Source organism: Cyprinus carpio, chromosome B13 (assembly GCF_018340385.1).
Source record: "Cyprinus carpio isolate SPL01 chromosome B13, ASM1834038v1, whole genome shotgun sequence".
Classification (NCBI taxonomy): domain Eukaryota; kingdom Metazoa; phylum Chordata; class Actinopteri; order Cypriniformes; family Cyprinidae; genus Cyprinus; species Cyprinus carpio.
In genome coordinates, this window is record NC_056609.1 from 916,484 (window position 1) to 932,299 (window position 15,816).

Below are 15,816 nucleotides of genomic sequence, written 5' to 3' on the forward strand. Positions count from 1 at the left end.
AAGAAGGAGACGGGAACCGGCGAACATTCAAATAAAGCTTTAATCACAAAATAAACACAAAACAGCGCGACAGCCCCTCACGGGCGACTGCCGTGCACAAACAAAAACCAAACCCAAAATAAAGCCCAGGCCTGGTCCTCTCTCGTCATTCACTGTCGTCGCTCCTCTTTTGTATCCTCCCAATCTCCTCCGTGGAACTCGAGACCGGTGAGTGGAGCAGGTGTCGCTCATTTCCCAATCACTCCACCGGCCTCACTCCGTTCCCACTGCTCTCGGCCCCGCCCCACTCGTCACATACCCCCATCGCCCCTCCCAGGCCGGGGGGGTACCCACGAGACTGCGCTCTACTCCCCCCCCTTCCCTCCGGGGGGGACCGCTCACGGTGGCTGCGGGGAATGGGGGTAGGACAGACAGACTAGAGAAAAGGAGATGGAAGGATGAGGAGCGACAAAGACGAGAGAGGGGAGAGAGGAAAAAAATAATCTGGTTCCCAGACACGCTGCCACTCGGCCCTCCACCAGCTGTGTGAAGTACTCCGTGGTGCCTGGTGGTCCACGGTGGACGGCACGACACTCCTCCACCGCCCGGTGGACGGCGACAGCTCCTCCAGTTTTGGGCAGCCGGCAGGAGTCCCCCGTTCCCTGCTCCTCCCCATCATATGCCAACAGTATCAGGCCCCCTCCCCAAGTCGAACGCCGCCGACTCCTCCGCTCCCTCACGGACGGCAGCCGCCCCTCCACATCGCGGGCGGCTGGCAGCGAGTTCGTTCGTCCCCGACAACTCACTCCAGCCCACCGCCTCGAGCGTCCACGGCGCCAGACTGCTACGCCCTGCTCCATGGCACCGCGGATTCACCCCAGCGGCACAGGATCTTCAGCAGCGCGTCCCTCCTTCCTCCCGGGTTTCGGCACCAGTGTAATTATATAAAAACTCCTTAATTACGGGAAGAAGGAGTGTGCAGTTTAATAAAAAATATGTCTGATGACTATGTTAATTATGATGGACGATGTATAATTATGAAGATTAATTGTTCAGGTTGAATAAAGCCTGTGGGAAAAAAAAAAAAAAAACAGTTTTGTGCCTGGCTGTTCTGGTGGTCAGTGCTCTGTAGCACTGACCAGAAGGCATCAGTTCGAAGAGAGAGTGGGCTGGGTGTGAGTGGTCCAAGGTGATTTTTTTTGCCCTCTTCCTCACTCTGGAGATGTAAAGATTTTGGTGGCTGGGCAGAGGGCCACTAATAATCCTTTCAACAGTCCTGACTGTCCGTTGTAGTCTCTTGATGTCGGATTTGGTAGCTGAACCAAACCAGAAAGTTATGGATGAACACAGGACAGACTCAATGATGGCAGAGTAGAACTGTTTCAGCAGGTCCTGTGGCATGGTTTTATGTTTACGTGGCACGATGCAACGGAATGCATAAATATACAGTATAAGTCAGCTGTTCTCAATTCCAGTCCTCATGCCCCCCTGCTCTGCACATTTTGTATGTTTCTCTTATCGTTTCAGACGTTTGTTCTATTCGAACGTAAGTGCCCTGCGAAGTGGACATCAGAACGATGAGCTTTGTAAAAATCAATACACTTCAGAAAGGTGGGGCATAGAGGAGAAACAATAATGTACAGTATGTGGAAAATAATGTGTTTTTTGAAAGTTAAACCACATGAACCCATTTCATTATTCCAAATACACAAAATAATGTTATTTTTAGCAACATCATATGACCCCATTAAGCTACGCGTGGTACTCTGGAGCTGAAGTGAAGGATACCTGAGAAGATTGTGTCCTGGGTGCATGGTGTAATGTTGAGGGAGAAGCAGAAAACAAGCAGGAGCGTAAGTGCAAGGATGTTTTAAGGAAAAGGCAAAGTAAACTAACAACAAGGAACACTGAGAACAAGAAAGGGAAACATTAACAGAATGGCAATATGACATTTAATAACTGACAAAGTAACAAGAGGATGCTAGAGGATGGAGGGGCACCTGCAGTCAGAGGACTGCCGTTCACCAATGAGGAGTCGCTGCCGTTCACCAAAGGCCAAGACCTGCTGCTGTCCACCATGATGGAGATGAGAAGGTAGATCTGTGATGAGTGGGGCAGGGCCGAGAGTTGTGGGAGTGGGCAAGGCCAGTGGAGAAAATGATAATGAGAAACACCTTCGTTTCGAGTCCTGCAGATGAGCTCCGGATGGATAAAAGAAGAAGTACAACACTAAACAGTCCCTGGAGAGAGGACCAGGCCTGGGACACTGTTGTACTTTTGTTTATGTTTATAGGACAGTTGTCAGTGAGGGGCGGCCGCTTACTTTTATTTTGTTGTTTGTTTTGTAATTAAAGTTTTGTTAAATCTCTGCCAGTTCCCATCTCCTTCTTCCCTGAACTATGAACTTCATTACAACAAATAACAAAGGTAACCATAACAACAACAAGGCACACAGGGACAAAGCACAGGAAGTTAACATGGAATAAAAGGAACATGGAAATGATAAAATAAAATTCCAGAACAATCAACAATTGGATCAGCAATCTGGTTATTCCGAAAAAGGATAGGTTGGGTCTGCATATATTTCTGTAAGCAAAGTGTGGGAGGGTGTAACAGGAGACCAGTTATTTGGGGTACCAATCTGGACAATGGTAAACTACAACAGCAGGTTGACAAAATGGAAGTTATCTGGTGAAATCCTTAACCTAGGACAAAGAAAGAGGTACAGTCGTTTCTTGTTTAGATAGCTAATACCACCAATTCATCCAGACTTTTGAAACAAAAGCAACATCATTGATGAATATACTATACAGGACAGAGAAGAACCCTGTCAGGTGGACAGAGGACTGTAAGATTACATTTAAGATGATATAAGAAAATATGCCTTCCACCACAATGCAAATGAATGCCTCTGAGAAGAGAATAGGAGTGGTACTTAGAAGGCAAAGGAGCCTAAAAGCCAGTGCCCTACCTCAGTAGGAAGCTGTTTCGCAGGGAGACATGGTATTTATTTATTAAGACGGAATATCTTGCAATGGAAGCCCTTCTGTAGCCCTTTGTGTCATGCATATCATGTATTCGTCTGGCCAGAGGAGAACCCCCCCCCCCCATTTTTTCTCTCTATCTCTATTCTGTCATCAATGGAGTTTTGGTTCCTTGTCGCTGTGGCCTCTGGCTTGCTTATTTGGGGACACTTTCCACTGGGGAATTTCCAACAATATCGTTGACTTGATTGCACAGATACTGTTTAAACTGAACTGAGCTGGATGATGACATCACTGATTTCAACGATGAACTGCCTTTAACTGAAAATTGAGTATTTACTAATGTCCTTTTGCATTATTGACACACTATTTTACATTTACATTTACATTTAATCATTTAGTATACGCTTTTATCCAAAGCGACTTACAAATAAAGAGAACAATAGAATCAATCAGACGAACAAGAGAGCAACAGTATGCAAGTGCCGTGACAAGTCTTAGTTAGTCTAGCACAGTACACATAGCTAGTTTTCTTCTTCTTTTTATTAATAGAATAGAATAGAATAGAATAGAATAGGTAAGTGTTAGTATTCATTTGTCAGGTGCTGGCAAAAAAAGTTATGTCTTTAGACTTTTTTTGAAAATTGCCAAAGACTCAGCTGTTCAAATTTTCCTATTTGATACTGAAAAGCTGCTTTGCTTTGTATTGTTAAAAGTGCTATATAAATAAAGTTGACTTGACTTGACTATATAAAAATGAAAGATATACAAATATATATATAGACCCCACTTTATTGGTATTTCAATGTTACATGCTTATGTTGAGCTCTATTATTTTACATACAAGCACTGCATTAAGTAGTGCATAACCTATTTGACAAATATTGCATCTACTCTACGTAATCTGTGATAAATCACTGCAGGAAGCAGAAAGTGTCAGACTTCAAGTCTCCTTTCTCAACTCTTACATCACCTTTAAACAGAATCATTGCACTTTCTCTTCTTTTTGAGAGGACCTGGCACATCAATGAGAGCTGTTAGTCTAAACACTGTATGACATTCTAAATGAATCATAACATATGTTCCTTCACAGATTTTTCAAATAAAACTAAATTGCTGAAACACTCTTAATACAAATGCTACACTTTTTCTTTTAACATATATCTTCCAAAACTGCATCAATTTTGCTTTCATGTACAAACAGAGCATGAAGGCACAGAGTCATTCAGAAATAAAAATGTTCACAATATATGAGTAAGACACCATATTTAAACATTAAAAACAAAGCTTTTACAGTACATGACTTGATGTCATCTAATGTTCTATACAGATTTGCTCGACAAGAATGCTACTGCATTTGGAAATAGATTATCTTAATGACGTGGAGAGTTTGTGTGATCATTTCTCTTCTGGGAACAGATTGAAGTACTCTGACGAAGGTTCAAATATTTTCAATGTCAAAATGTATTTTGCTGACAGTCTAAACCACCGATAAAACATTGCATAGATAAGTGGATTCATGCAGGAATTCAGCCATAAAATCCAATACATTATGTTAATTATAAGAGAATCATTTTCATCATGCCCAAGGGAAAGAGTAACTAAATAGTATGGCATCCAGCAAAGAAGATAAACCAGCACTACAATCCCTAAGGTTCTTGCAGCCTTCTTTTCTGACCTGGCCTTTTTGTCTGTGTCTGAATTTAAATGCTTAGCTTGATAATTTGCTACAAAACAGATCTTCACGTATAAAGAAACAATTACTGAACAAGTTGCCACTAAACAAACAAAGGAATCTAATATTAGATATTCCAATTTAACAGAAAGTACACATTCTCCAATACATGAGTGGTTTCTTTCTGGATAGATTAAAAACTCATAAAGTAAATAAAATGAATATATGAATGAGAATAACCAGTTTACAACAATAGAAACAACAACTCTGTTGTTATTGACCTTCAGTGGATATCGCAAAGGGTCATTCACAGCAATGTAACGATCCACGGATATAATAACCAAATTACCAAGAGATGCTGTAACAACCACATACAGAATAAGAGGAAATATTGAACAAAATATTTCTCCGAAGTACCAACATGGCTCAATGAGTTTCATTCCCTGCACTGGCATGAGAATCAGTCCTGCGATCAGATCAGCCACAGCCAGAGAGAGGATCAGCACATTGGTCGGAGTGTGGAGCTGCTTGAAGTGTGAGATGGAGACGATCACCAACAAGTTCAGAAACACAGTGAACACTGATGTTACAGAAACAAAAACGTACACAATAATGTACTCCACTCCTGGTCTGATATTTTTGGTACAAGACAAATTGTTGTCTGGAAAGCAGTATTGGACTGTTTGATTGTCCACATTTGTCACTCCCCAATCAGACACTTTCATGATGGATGGATATTGAAGAGTAGACTCTGTGTGAGGATGCTTGTCAGCTTAGCTCCCTCATTCTTGTCACTGACATGACTCAGCTTTATACTTATGAAAAGCACTGTGACCAGCCCATTCAACATGAGGTTTCATTATTCAGCTCTCAAACCCACCCACTAGTTAAATATTTATAGACAGGATCAATCTGATCTATACTGTATAGTGGATTAGTGAATCCAATGATGCTTATTTAGAACAGTTAGTCTAATAGTCTAAAGTCTAAAGTTTGTGAGTAGCAGCAGTGGGAAGGTGATTTTAATTTTTGAGGTGTTCACAGTGAATCTGGCTGCTTGCAGGAGGAAACACTTCTTGAGTTTGAAGATTCTATTCTGAATAATTCTTAGTCTCTTCCTAGATGGGAGGAAGGGTGACAGGGGTCCTTCCTGATGAACATTGTTTTCCTCACACAGCTCTCTTTGACTTCCTCTGTGACTCTTCAGTCTTCATGTAAGGCCTACTAGTGCTTTGAGGTAACCATGGCCCATCTTTTAAAACACTTTGTGTATCATGGTGAAAGTCATAGAAGCATGACTACTCTGAAATCCAATCCGGCACCTCATTTTAGAGGATCTCCCTCCTCACACACCAACGAAAGACGTTTGTGCTGACCTATAGCATGCATATATTTCATGAAAAATCTTCTATTATGAGTGTGCTTGCCACAACATACAGTTGAAATAACGAACTTTATCATGCAAAAGATGTGACGTGAACAGCTCCTATCTAGGCTGCTGTCATTAGACCAAATGCACGGATACAGTACTGATATATATATGAATTTTCTTTCTCAACTGTTTACAATTACTTAAACTACTAAAACTACTTAAATGACTGTGCTTACAAGTATACTCACCAGGACAGCCATTTTGATGTCATTTTGTGTGTATTTGGCCACTTAAGCTAAACAAACTAAGAAAAATAACTCAATAGGAAACTCACAATGCAGCTTTAGATGTGACTGTGAGCACACAGAAAGCCCCATCTGTGGTGTGTGAGTACCAAATGGCTTAAATAGAAATTACTGTAGTAGAAGCAGTCCAGCAGCAGAGGAGTGTTTTGTATCTTTTCTCATTAGATTTTAGTATGGTTGTCGTTGCTAGGACACATTGTTTTGTTTACTGTGTTAACCGTGGTAAACATGTGCTCAAGCCGCATTTGTTCTTGTGCGTATTGCATGGCTTTGCAGTTTCGGCCAGGTATAATTTACTTTGTTTGCAAGTACTTGTTAGTAGAAGCAGTCGAGCAGCAGAAGAGGACAGCAGTATGTAAGTGTTTTGTATCTTTTCTCATTAGTTTTTAGCACAGTTGTCATTGCTAGGACACATTGTTTTGTTTACTGTGTTTACCATGGTAAACACGTGCTCAAGTTGTGTTTGTTCTTGTGTGTATCGTGTGGTATCTGTATCCCTTCTTCCGTTCATTGCAAAGACACTTGAGCGAGTTTTGTTCAACCAACTCTCTATGTTTCTTGCATTTAGCCAGGGCCTCTGGTTGGGACATTTAGGGCCAGATTTACTTACAGCTTTCACCAGTGCAAACCATCTTTTGATGTTAAAATAATACTGTCAGGATTTGTTAAAGACACCCAGTGAAGAATAAGCGCTGAAAACCAGTGTTCATTTTGGCAGGCATTTTTGATTTAGTCTTAGTCTTTATCTTGAGACGAAAATGCTTAATAGTCTTAGTCACATTTTAATCATTTGACTCTTTCATAGTTTTAGTCTAATTTTAGTGGACGAAAAGTCATTGCATTTTTGTCAACTTTTAGTCATCACCTTTAGTCAATAATTTTAGCCAAACTGTAGTTACCAAAATGTATTTTGGTAGCTATTTTTATATGTAGTCTTTAAACTAAAATAATCATTAATTCTTCTCTCTTTAGACCAAATCAATTAAGCTTATGAGACATTTGAATCAAGGACTGAATTTGGAAAAACTTGAATAAACTATGACAATTTTCATTTTTGGGTGAAAAAGTGAAAAAGGAGCAACTTATAAAAATATTATATATATATTTTTTTTTTTTAAGAAGCATAATAAGACAAATACAATAGAGATACAAATTAAACTCATTTTTCAGATAAAGTAGGTTTTACTTAACATGTATACATTTAACATCTTTTGTTGGTTAGCATTAATGACAGATAGGTATTTAATTTGGAATGCTGTCCTTTTAAGATGGAAGGCATGCGTGAAATACTGACACACGTGCAGTTTTCACCCACTTGTTCACGTTCACTTAATCCATAACCTACTGTACCATTAGTCCACAAACAACACTATATTCAAGTCACACACACATAACGAAGAACAATAGCCTGTAGGATGCATTTTGAATGTCCGGTAGTCCTCAAATAACATTATAGTCCAGTCTCGTCTAGTTAACGAAGACGCGACATAAATTTCGTTATAATTTCGTGATCAGGTATTATATTTAGCTCGTCAACGTCTCATCTTAGTCACAGAAAAAATGTTCGTTAACGAATATTTTCGTCGTCTTCGTTAACGAAATTAACACTGCTGAAAACACAATTATGGTTTGCGTAGACACAATTATTTTTTTGCCTGACCTTATTGAATATGCATTTGTCTGAGTTTCCCTTTCAGACGCAAAATTTATGGGAGGAAACTATTAAAATTATCATGCAACGTGATTTACTAATGTTTGCGTTTATCAAAATTACTTGGGCCATTATTTAACAAAACAAAAAACAAAAACAAAAAAAAACGTCTCAAAGTAGGCACTAATTTGCGCTGCTCTGGGTAGATTGCATTGGTTATTATGGAAATGATCTGGCTGCGTTTGTGTTCTTTAAGGTGGGCATTGTCAGTAAATCACACACAGAATTTGTTTTCCCTCCCATCTGTGCTTTTATGGAATTGCGATCTAACACTAATTTGCCCTGTTTAGTAAATCTGGCCCCTTGTGACAGTCCTAGTGAGTACAATATCAAGTGATGAGTAATATACAGCAGTGTAACTGAATTGACTGAACAGACACTACTGGATGAGAACTGAACTGATAATGATGATGTATTCTACACAGCTGCTTTATAGATGTATTGAACTATTTTCATAACTGATGATCTTTACACAGTCATTAAACTGAACTGAATCAACTCATTTTTTGGTACATTTTCATAAATCATTTTTTTTTTTGTGCATTCCAAAGTAATATCAATCAAATTGCATTTGGGTTGATTAAGTAATAATAATAAAAAAAAAAAAAAAAATACAGGTAACATTCAAAATTAAAGCATTGATAGTATGTTTATATATATATATATATATATATATATATATATATATATATATATATATATATATATATATATATATATATATATTAAATGTTTGTTTTTAGCAAAGGAATGGGTACAAGATGCTGAAGATTACAACACAGCAGTGCGCACAATGTCTTGTTCCCTCCTTTCAGGGAACTGAGGTTACGTACGTAACTGGAGATTTTCCCTATCTAGTTTGTTCTCTCAACATTGCATAGTTTACGCTATGGGGAATGCATACAATTCCGCTGTGTTGTATCCCCCAGAGTGAAAGAGGAAACACGCCAACATTTGTAGAAAGCACCTGTGACAAGGGGCTATTTGGATTTGAAAATAGGTGTCTTTTAGGTCCACCGAGATAAACCAGTCCCTGGGCGAAATATGCGTGAGTAACTGTTTCACCGTTATCATCTTGAATGAGTGCTTTGCCAGCACACAGTTCAGCTGTCTCAAATCCAGGATAGGGCGAAGCCCCCCATACTTTTTGGGGACTAGGAAGTAGTGACTGTAAAGGCCACACTCCATATTTTCCAGGGAAACTACTTCTGTTGCCTGCTTTACCTTACTTACTTACTTAAAGCCTATTACCCCTACTGGGGCATAGGCCACCGATAAGGGTTCTCCAGGCATCCTGGTCCCAGTCTTTCCAGCTGTCCCCAAGTGCGGCCTGTACTCTTGACATCAGCTTCCAGGTCTCGGTGCCAACTGGTTCGAGGTCGGCCTCTCTTTCTTTTTCCCTTGGGGGTTCCATGTCCAGGCTTGCCTGGTGATGTTGGAAGCCGGTTTACAGAGAGTATGTCCTAACCATCTCCAGCGATGTTGGATTATCTCTTCGTCTGCTGGTTTTTGGCTTGTGTGCTGCCAGAGTTCCTGGTTGCTGATAGTATCGGACCATGTGATTCAGAGAATGCGCCGTAGACATATGTTGATTAATATTTGTATCCTTTTGGTGGTGGTTATAGTGGTCCTCCATTTTTCAGAGCCAAAGAGCAGCACTGACTTCATGTTTGTGTTAAACACACTGATCTTTGTTTTGATTGACAAGTTTCTTGACCTCCAGATATTCTTTAGTTGGAGAAAAGCTGTCCTGGCCTTGCCAATCCTTGCTTTCACATCGGCGTTGGTTCCACCCTGATTATTTACAATGCTGCCAAGGTATGTGAAGTCATCCACCTCCTCTAGCAGTTCCCCTTCCAGCATGATGGTTGATGTGTTGGTAGTGTTAACCTTCAGGACCTTGCTTTTCCCTTTTTTACCTTGCTTTTCTGCCACAGTGATGGTATTTTCCTGCATCTTCTGCTGGGTGTGGGAAAGAAGGGCAAAGTCGTCTGCAAAGTCGAGTTGGTTCCATAGTGTCCACTGGATGCCATTTCGCTTTTCCACTGTGGACGTTTTCTTGACCCATTCAATGGCCACCAGGAATAAAAATGGAGACAACAAATAAACCTGCTCAAGTCCTTTTTGTACCAAAAGGCATCTGTGAGTGATCTGATCTGTGAGGACCGCTGTGGACCACTCTACAAGTCAGTTCATTGTAAGAGTTCCTGATGATGATGTGATTTTCTCTGGCACCCCGTAATGTCTAAGCAGCCTCTAAAGTGATGCCCTGTCCAAGCTATCGAACGCCTTCTCAAAGTCAATAAAATTGACGTAAAGTGATGAGTTCCACTCGATAGACTGTTCCAGGGTGATGCGCAGAGTTGCGATCTGGCCTGTGCATGATCTATCTTTGCGAAAACCAGCCTGTTGGTCTCGTAGCTGGGGGTCTACAACATCCCTCATCCTTTCCAGAAGAATCCTGTTACAAACCTTCCCTGGGATGGATAGTAGTGTAATCCCTCTATAGTTAGAACAGGAGCTCAAGTTGCCTTTCTTTGTTATCTTAATGAGATAACCCTCTTTCCATTCTGTTGGTAATTGTTTTTCTTCCCAGATCTTCTTGAAGAGGGGATGGAGCATCTCTACTGTAGTCTCTGTGTCAGCCTTTAACCTGTTAACCCGCACCTGGACGCCAACACACTGAACGCTCTTCGTTTGCACATGTCAGTGTTTACGAATAGATTAAATGAAACAGGACAAAATGAATCTTTACAAACTATATATCATTATAAAGGTCTAAGCCTCAAATATTGACAACAGATTGCTGTTTTTGAATGGAAAGCTTATAAATAATGTATTTGCTAAATTTGTGTAAGCAGTTCACGTCAAAACATGCATAAACAAAACGCAGTATGTAACAGATTCGTCGTAATAGCGAGTCATAAACACATCCACAGCTGTAAATCCCAGTTTAGTTAGAAAGGTAAGGGTCCACTGAACGACATCTCATAGAGCAATTTTAGTCCAACGAAGCAATAACATTGTAATATGGATGGTAATTCCTTTGTTTGTCTCATTTCTTCAGGGACAGTATTGTTTGTATTCGTTATGGAATAACTTACGCTCCAAAAAATGCGTCTTGGTACAGTAGGTAGACAACCAGAATGGGTAATACCACTGCGTGTACCGCTGCCGCAGGGCCACGGCGTTAACTGCAAGTCAGTCACGTTTTAAAATCATTCGCGAAACTACCGCCAGGTGGCGCAAAGGGATGGATTGCGAACTGAATGTAATTGTAAAATGTTGGTTTGTTAATGGAAATGAAAGGACGAAGTAAAACAACAATAACATTATAATATAACATTGTAACATCCTTAAAAACCATTAGAACATTTACAGTGAGTTAATTTCAAAACGTGGGATAGTCTTAGGCTCATTTCAGTTCATTCTTGGTTAAAAAAAAAAAAAAAAAGTCTTCAGGTTCCATATGCAGAGCGAAATGAGAACGGTCCAGCATTTAGAAATAATTCTTATTAACTCTGTTATTATTCTTGATTTTTCGAACTGCTAAAAGTTTGCATTTTCGAATTATGCCTTATGTGTGACCAAAAATTGAGTATTTTCTGTTTCAGCTGTTAGATCGTGCTGGTGCCTCACGCGCACATATTCATTGGAAACAGTGCAGCCGTTCACCGTGTCATCTGGCACGAGCAGCGGTCCACTTTGTTTCAACTTATAAACTCCTTGAGATTTTCAAATCAGTTTAATAGTATTGAAATTCAAGTTGAATCTAGTATAAAAAAGGTTTTAATTGCTTAAATAATTTCTATGAATTAATAATATGTTAGCATGACTTTTTTATCATATTATTTTTTACGAGCTGTGTTCATTTTCCAAAACCAAGCACCCACTTTTTTCTTTTTTAAATCTATTATTCGCTCACATATCTCCAACAAGGGTTTTTTTTTTTTTTTTTTTTTTTTTTAGAGAGGTGCCACTGTCAGGGAGTAAAAAGATAATAACATTATCATTAGAGTTGCTAGTTAACGTCAGAAATGGGAGATAAGGGCTAATTGAGGTTCTTTCTTTTATTCTTTATTTATAATGTTTATTCTTGTATAAAATGAGTGTTTATTCTTTAAGAAGATAAGGTACAGAATAAGGGATTATTTCCTTTTCTATGTTCTATTTTCTTTAAAGACTCTTCCGAGATCCACTCCTAGTGATTGTGCTTTAGTGGGCCCAAGACTTCTTGGCAAGTTGGCCATGTTCCATTTCTTGTCTACCATTTCCTCTTCATCATCTTTTTCCATTTGTTCTTGCAGGACTTGAAATTTGTTTGCGAGTGTCATTTTAAACTCCTTCAGTTTGGATGAATCCCTCAGAAGTGCTGTGTTGAATCTATATCTCTGATTTGACTCCCTTGTTCAATTTCCCCTAAGTTTCAGCTTTACACAGCCGACAAGGAGATGGTGGTCCGAAGCAACATCAGTGCCTCGTCTGACACGCACATCTTGAAAGGACCTCCTGAATTTCTTGGTAATACATACATGGTCAATCTGGTTCTTGGTGGAGAGGTCCAGTGATATCCAGGTAGCCTTGTGTATTTGTCTGTGAGGGAAGACACTTCCTCCTATAACTAGATTACTTACGGCGCAGAGGTCAGCAAACCTGTCCCCATTTTCATTCATCTCCCCAAGCCCTCTCGTCCCATTACCTCCTCATAGCCCAAGTTGTCTTACCCGATCTTTGCATTAAAGTCTCCCATTACCATGGTGATGTCTCTTCCTGAGTGACTGTCAATGATGGTCTGCAATCTGTTGTAAAAATCTTCCTTATCATCTTCCTCGCTGTCATTTGTTGGGGCATAACACTGGATAATATTCATATTTAGTCTTCTAAATGAAGCAGTCTTGTTCCATGTGTCTCCCTTCCAATGAGTGCTCTCTGTGCAGTATTGGAAAGCATGAAGGCCATTCCCTGGGTGTGTGAGGCATTTCCTTCCTCATGTCCTGAGAACAGCAGTAATTCTTCTGTGGTGAGCCTTTTCTGGAGCCTGGTAGCTTCCAGTGTCTGGCTTTAATTCCTGGCATCATAGCATCTCCAGCCAGAGATCCATCCTTTCCCAGAACCGATAGGTCAGTTGAAATCCTTGTTGGCATTTCTGTAGCAGGATCTTTTTTTTATGGGGAGGGGATGCTAGCCCTTCGCCCAACCCTCCTCCTTTTAAATCTGGGCTTGGGACCGGCAATGGCAGAGTTTTGCTTTACCAGGAGAGAACAAATCTCTGCTCGCGAAACCAATGCGCCACTGTCTGGCACATCTGACATCAACATGCCACTGAAGTGGGTTGGCCTGCTTGCAAACTGAAGCATATACCTGCTTGTGACTGTGGTCAGCACCCGTTCTGACATTCCTGGAAGCATGTGCCATGTATCCGTATAGCCAGAGAGGGGTTGAAGCACCTTGTAACAGGGAACTGTCCACCACTTGAGAGGCATTGCTGATGTCTTCCACACTGACTGGCCCACTGGAGTGTGCTGGGGGAGCACTTGTGCTCAGACTAAGAGAGTGTGCCCTGCAGAACACAGTTCGAAAACAGAACTCTGCTATTGGGAACAAACTTGAGGAGGAAAAGAGCTCCTATGTTGAACACTGTTTGATTGGACATTTATTGCAAACTTTATTGGCACTGAACATTCCAAACATTTCCCCTTGTCGCCTGCAACATGTGAGGGGACATATGGGTGCAACACAGCAAGATGAACCTTCTTGCACAATGGCTCGTCATCTGTTTCTCCAGGCGGCCGCTTACTGTCAGACCACTCCCACCAGGAACGTGCAACATTCGAAGGACGGGGCCCCATATTCTTAAGATACTGGAATTGACTCGCTTTTGGTCTCACAACCGGCTCTGAGTTCGTCCTCGCACCCTAGGCAGGACCAGAAGGTGGTCTTTTGCTCCTTTTAGAGCACTGAGTAGGAGTATCTGAACCACGGTGGAAGTGCAGTAGACTGTTCCCTCTTTAGCAAGAAATGGCTCAGCGCTCTTGACTGATTCTGAGCCTATAAAAACTTCTCAGAAAAGGAGCCCACTGTCAGAAACCATGTCCAACAGGAGGCCATGAATACCCAAAACGAGCTTGACTGCCAGCAACTCTCTATTACCAATGTTGTAATTACATTAGGCAGGTTATAAACGGTGAGAAAAATATGCGTAAGGATGCACCTTGCCATCTGCGGAAGAATGCTGGTAAAAAAAAAAACCGTGACAACCCCCCCCCCAACGTGTCGACCTCCACCATAAACTGACAAGAAGGATCAGAGGCAACAAGAATTGGAGCTGAAACAAAGCAACTCTTTAGTTTGGAAAACTAAACTAAATGGGGGTCGTCTGCAAACAGGGGACAGCGGGATGAGGGCATGTGCCCCGTCACGTTTTTATGCCAAAACTGAAAAAGAAAAAGCAATTGGTCCTGAAATGGACAAATAGCAGCCCTGTGGACAACTAGGGGGCACTCTGTCATCCCCAAGATAGCATAGACCCAAGCTAGACCTTTAGAAGATGCTGTTCGCAAGTTTAGTAGGAAAACGGACAAATAGTAGGTAAGAGGGACTGGTCACTCCCACCCCCCAACTGAACACTACATGCATCTAGTGGGCAAATGGACACTTAGGAGGTAAGCGTGATTGGTCATTATCCCCATGACCATTCACTAGTAGGGAAAAGGGATGTTTGGAAGGCCTTTGAAAGAAATGGTCTCTGTGTGGTTGCTCAAGTTAATGAGACTCACTGACTCATTGGCATGGGTGACAGGTGGTAGAGACTGACCACAGAGAATGCAACCACAGGAATTCCTAGCCTAAGTGCTGTCTTGTGATCCAAGAAGATTTCTCAACAGTGACTCCACCCATCAATGGCCTCCTACCTACGGACGGGCTTTGGCTTTTACCGGTCACTGCGCCACAATGTGACCCGCAGAATAGACACAGTCCCTGGTTCCTGCATCTCTCCTTCTCCTCCCGTGAAAGGTGAGCTCTGCCCACCTGCATGGGCTCAGGATCGAGAAAATGACCAGCTGTATTCTTCACCAATCCCGGAGAATTGGTCTTCAGTATTAACCACCGGAATCTGTAGAATTCGTTCATCATGATGTCGCAATCTAGTGTCCACTCGGGTAGCCAGATCGATCAACCCATCTAGAGAGGTGGGCAATTCTTGAGTGTAAATTTCATAGATGGTATGGTCGGCCAGCCCATGCCCAAACATGTCCCACTGCGCTTCCTGGTTCCACTTGCTGCCAATGTGCGAAATTCAATAGAGTAATCTGTGACCGATCGATTTCCTTGACGTAACTCGGCCAACTCCTGCGCCGCCTCCCTGCCGGACGCAGCCCGATCGAACACCTTCTTGAGTTCCTCTGAAAATGACTGGAATGATGAACAACAGTGGTGCTTTTTTTCCCACACCGCTGTTCCCCAGAGAGCCGCTCATCCAGATGGCAGAGTGATCACAAAAGCCACTTTGGACTCCTCTGTGAGAAAAGATGAAGGCTGGATAGCAATGTGAAGAGAACATGTAGCCAGAAATGAATGACATAACAGGGGCTCAACGGAGTAGACAGTCGAAGGTGGTAGACGGGGTCCAGCACACCGACTGGTGTAATCCACAGGTGGGACAGTCAGGGGATTGAGCGCAGTGGGCTATTGGGCAGACTCTGTCTTTAACTGTCAGAACTGAGTGGTTAGATCCGAGACCTGTGTTACTAGGGCCTGAACAGCATGACTGGTAGCCATGATCTGTTCTT

The 15,816-nt window shown here is 41.6% G+C and overlaps 1 protein-coding gene and 1 pseudogene across 1 annotated transcript; both read right to left on the minus strand.

Moving 5' to 3' along the window:
* Positions 1 to 4,361: 4,361 nt before the first annotated feature.
* On the minus strand, positions 4,362 to 5,443 carry LOC109060678 (trace amine-associated receptor 13c-like). Its single transcript, XM_042736150.1, has one exon. It carries the CDS (start codon positions 5,361 to 5,363, stop codon positions 4,362 to 4,364), a length of 1,002 nt encoding a protein of 333 aa, XP_042592084.1. The 5' UTR covers positions 5,364 to 5,443.
* A 6,563-nt stretch (positions 5,444 to 12,006) lies between these two features.
* LOC109080261 lies at positions 12,007 to 13,875 on the minus strand (annotated as a pseudogene).
* Positions 13,876 to 15,816: the final 1,941 nt, after the last annotated feature.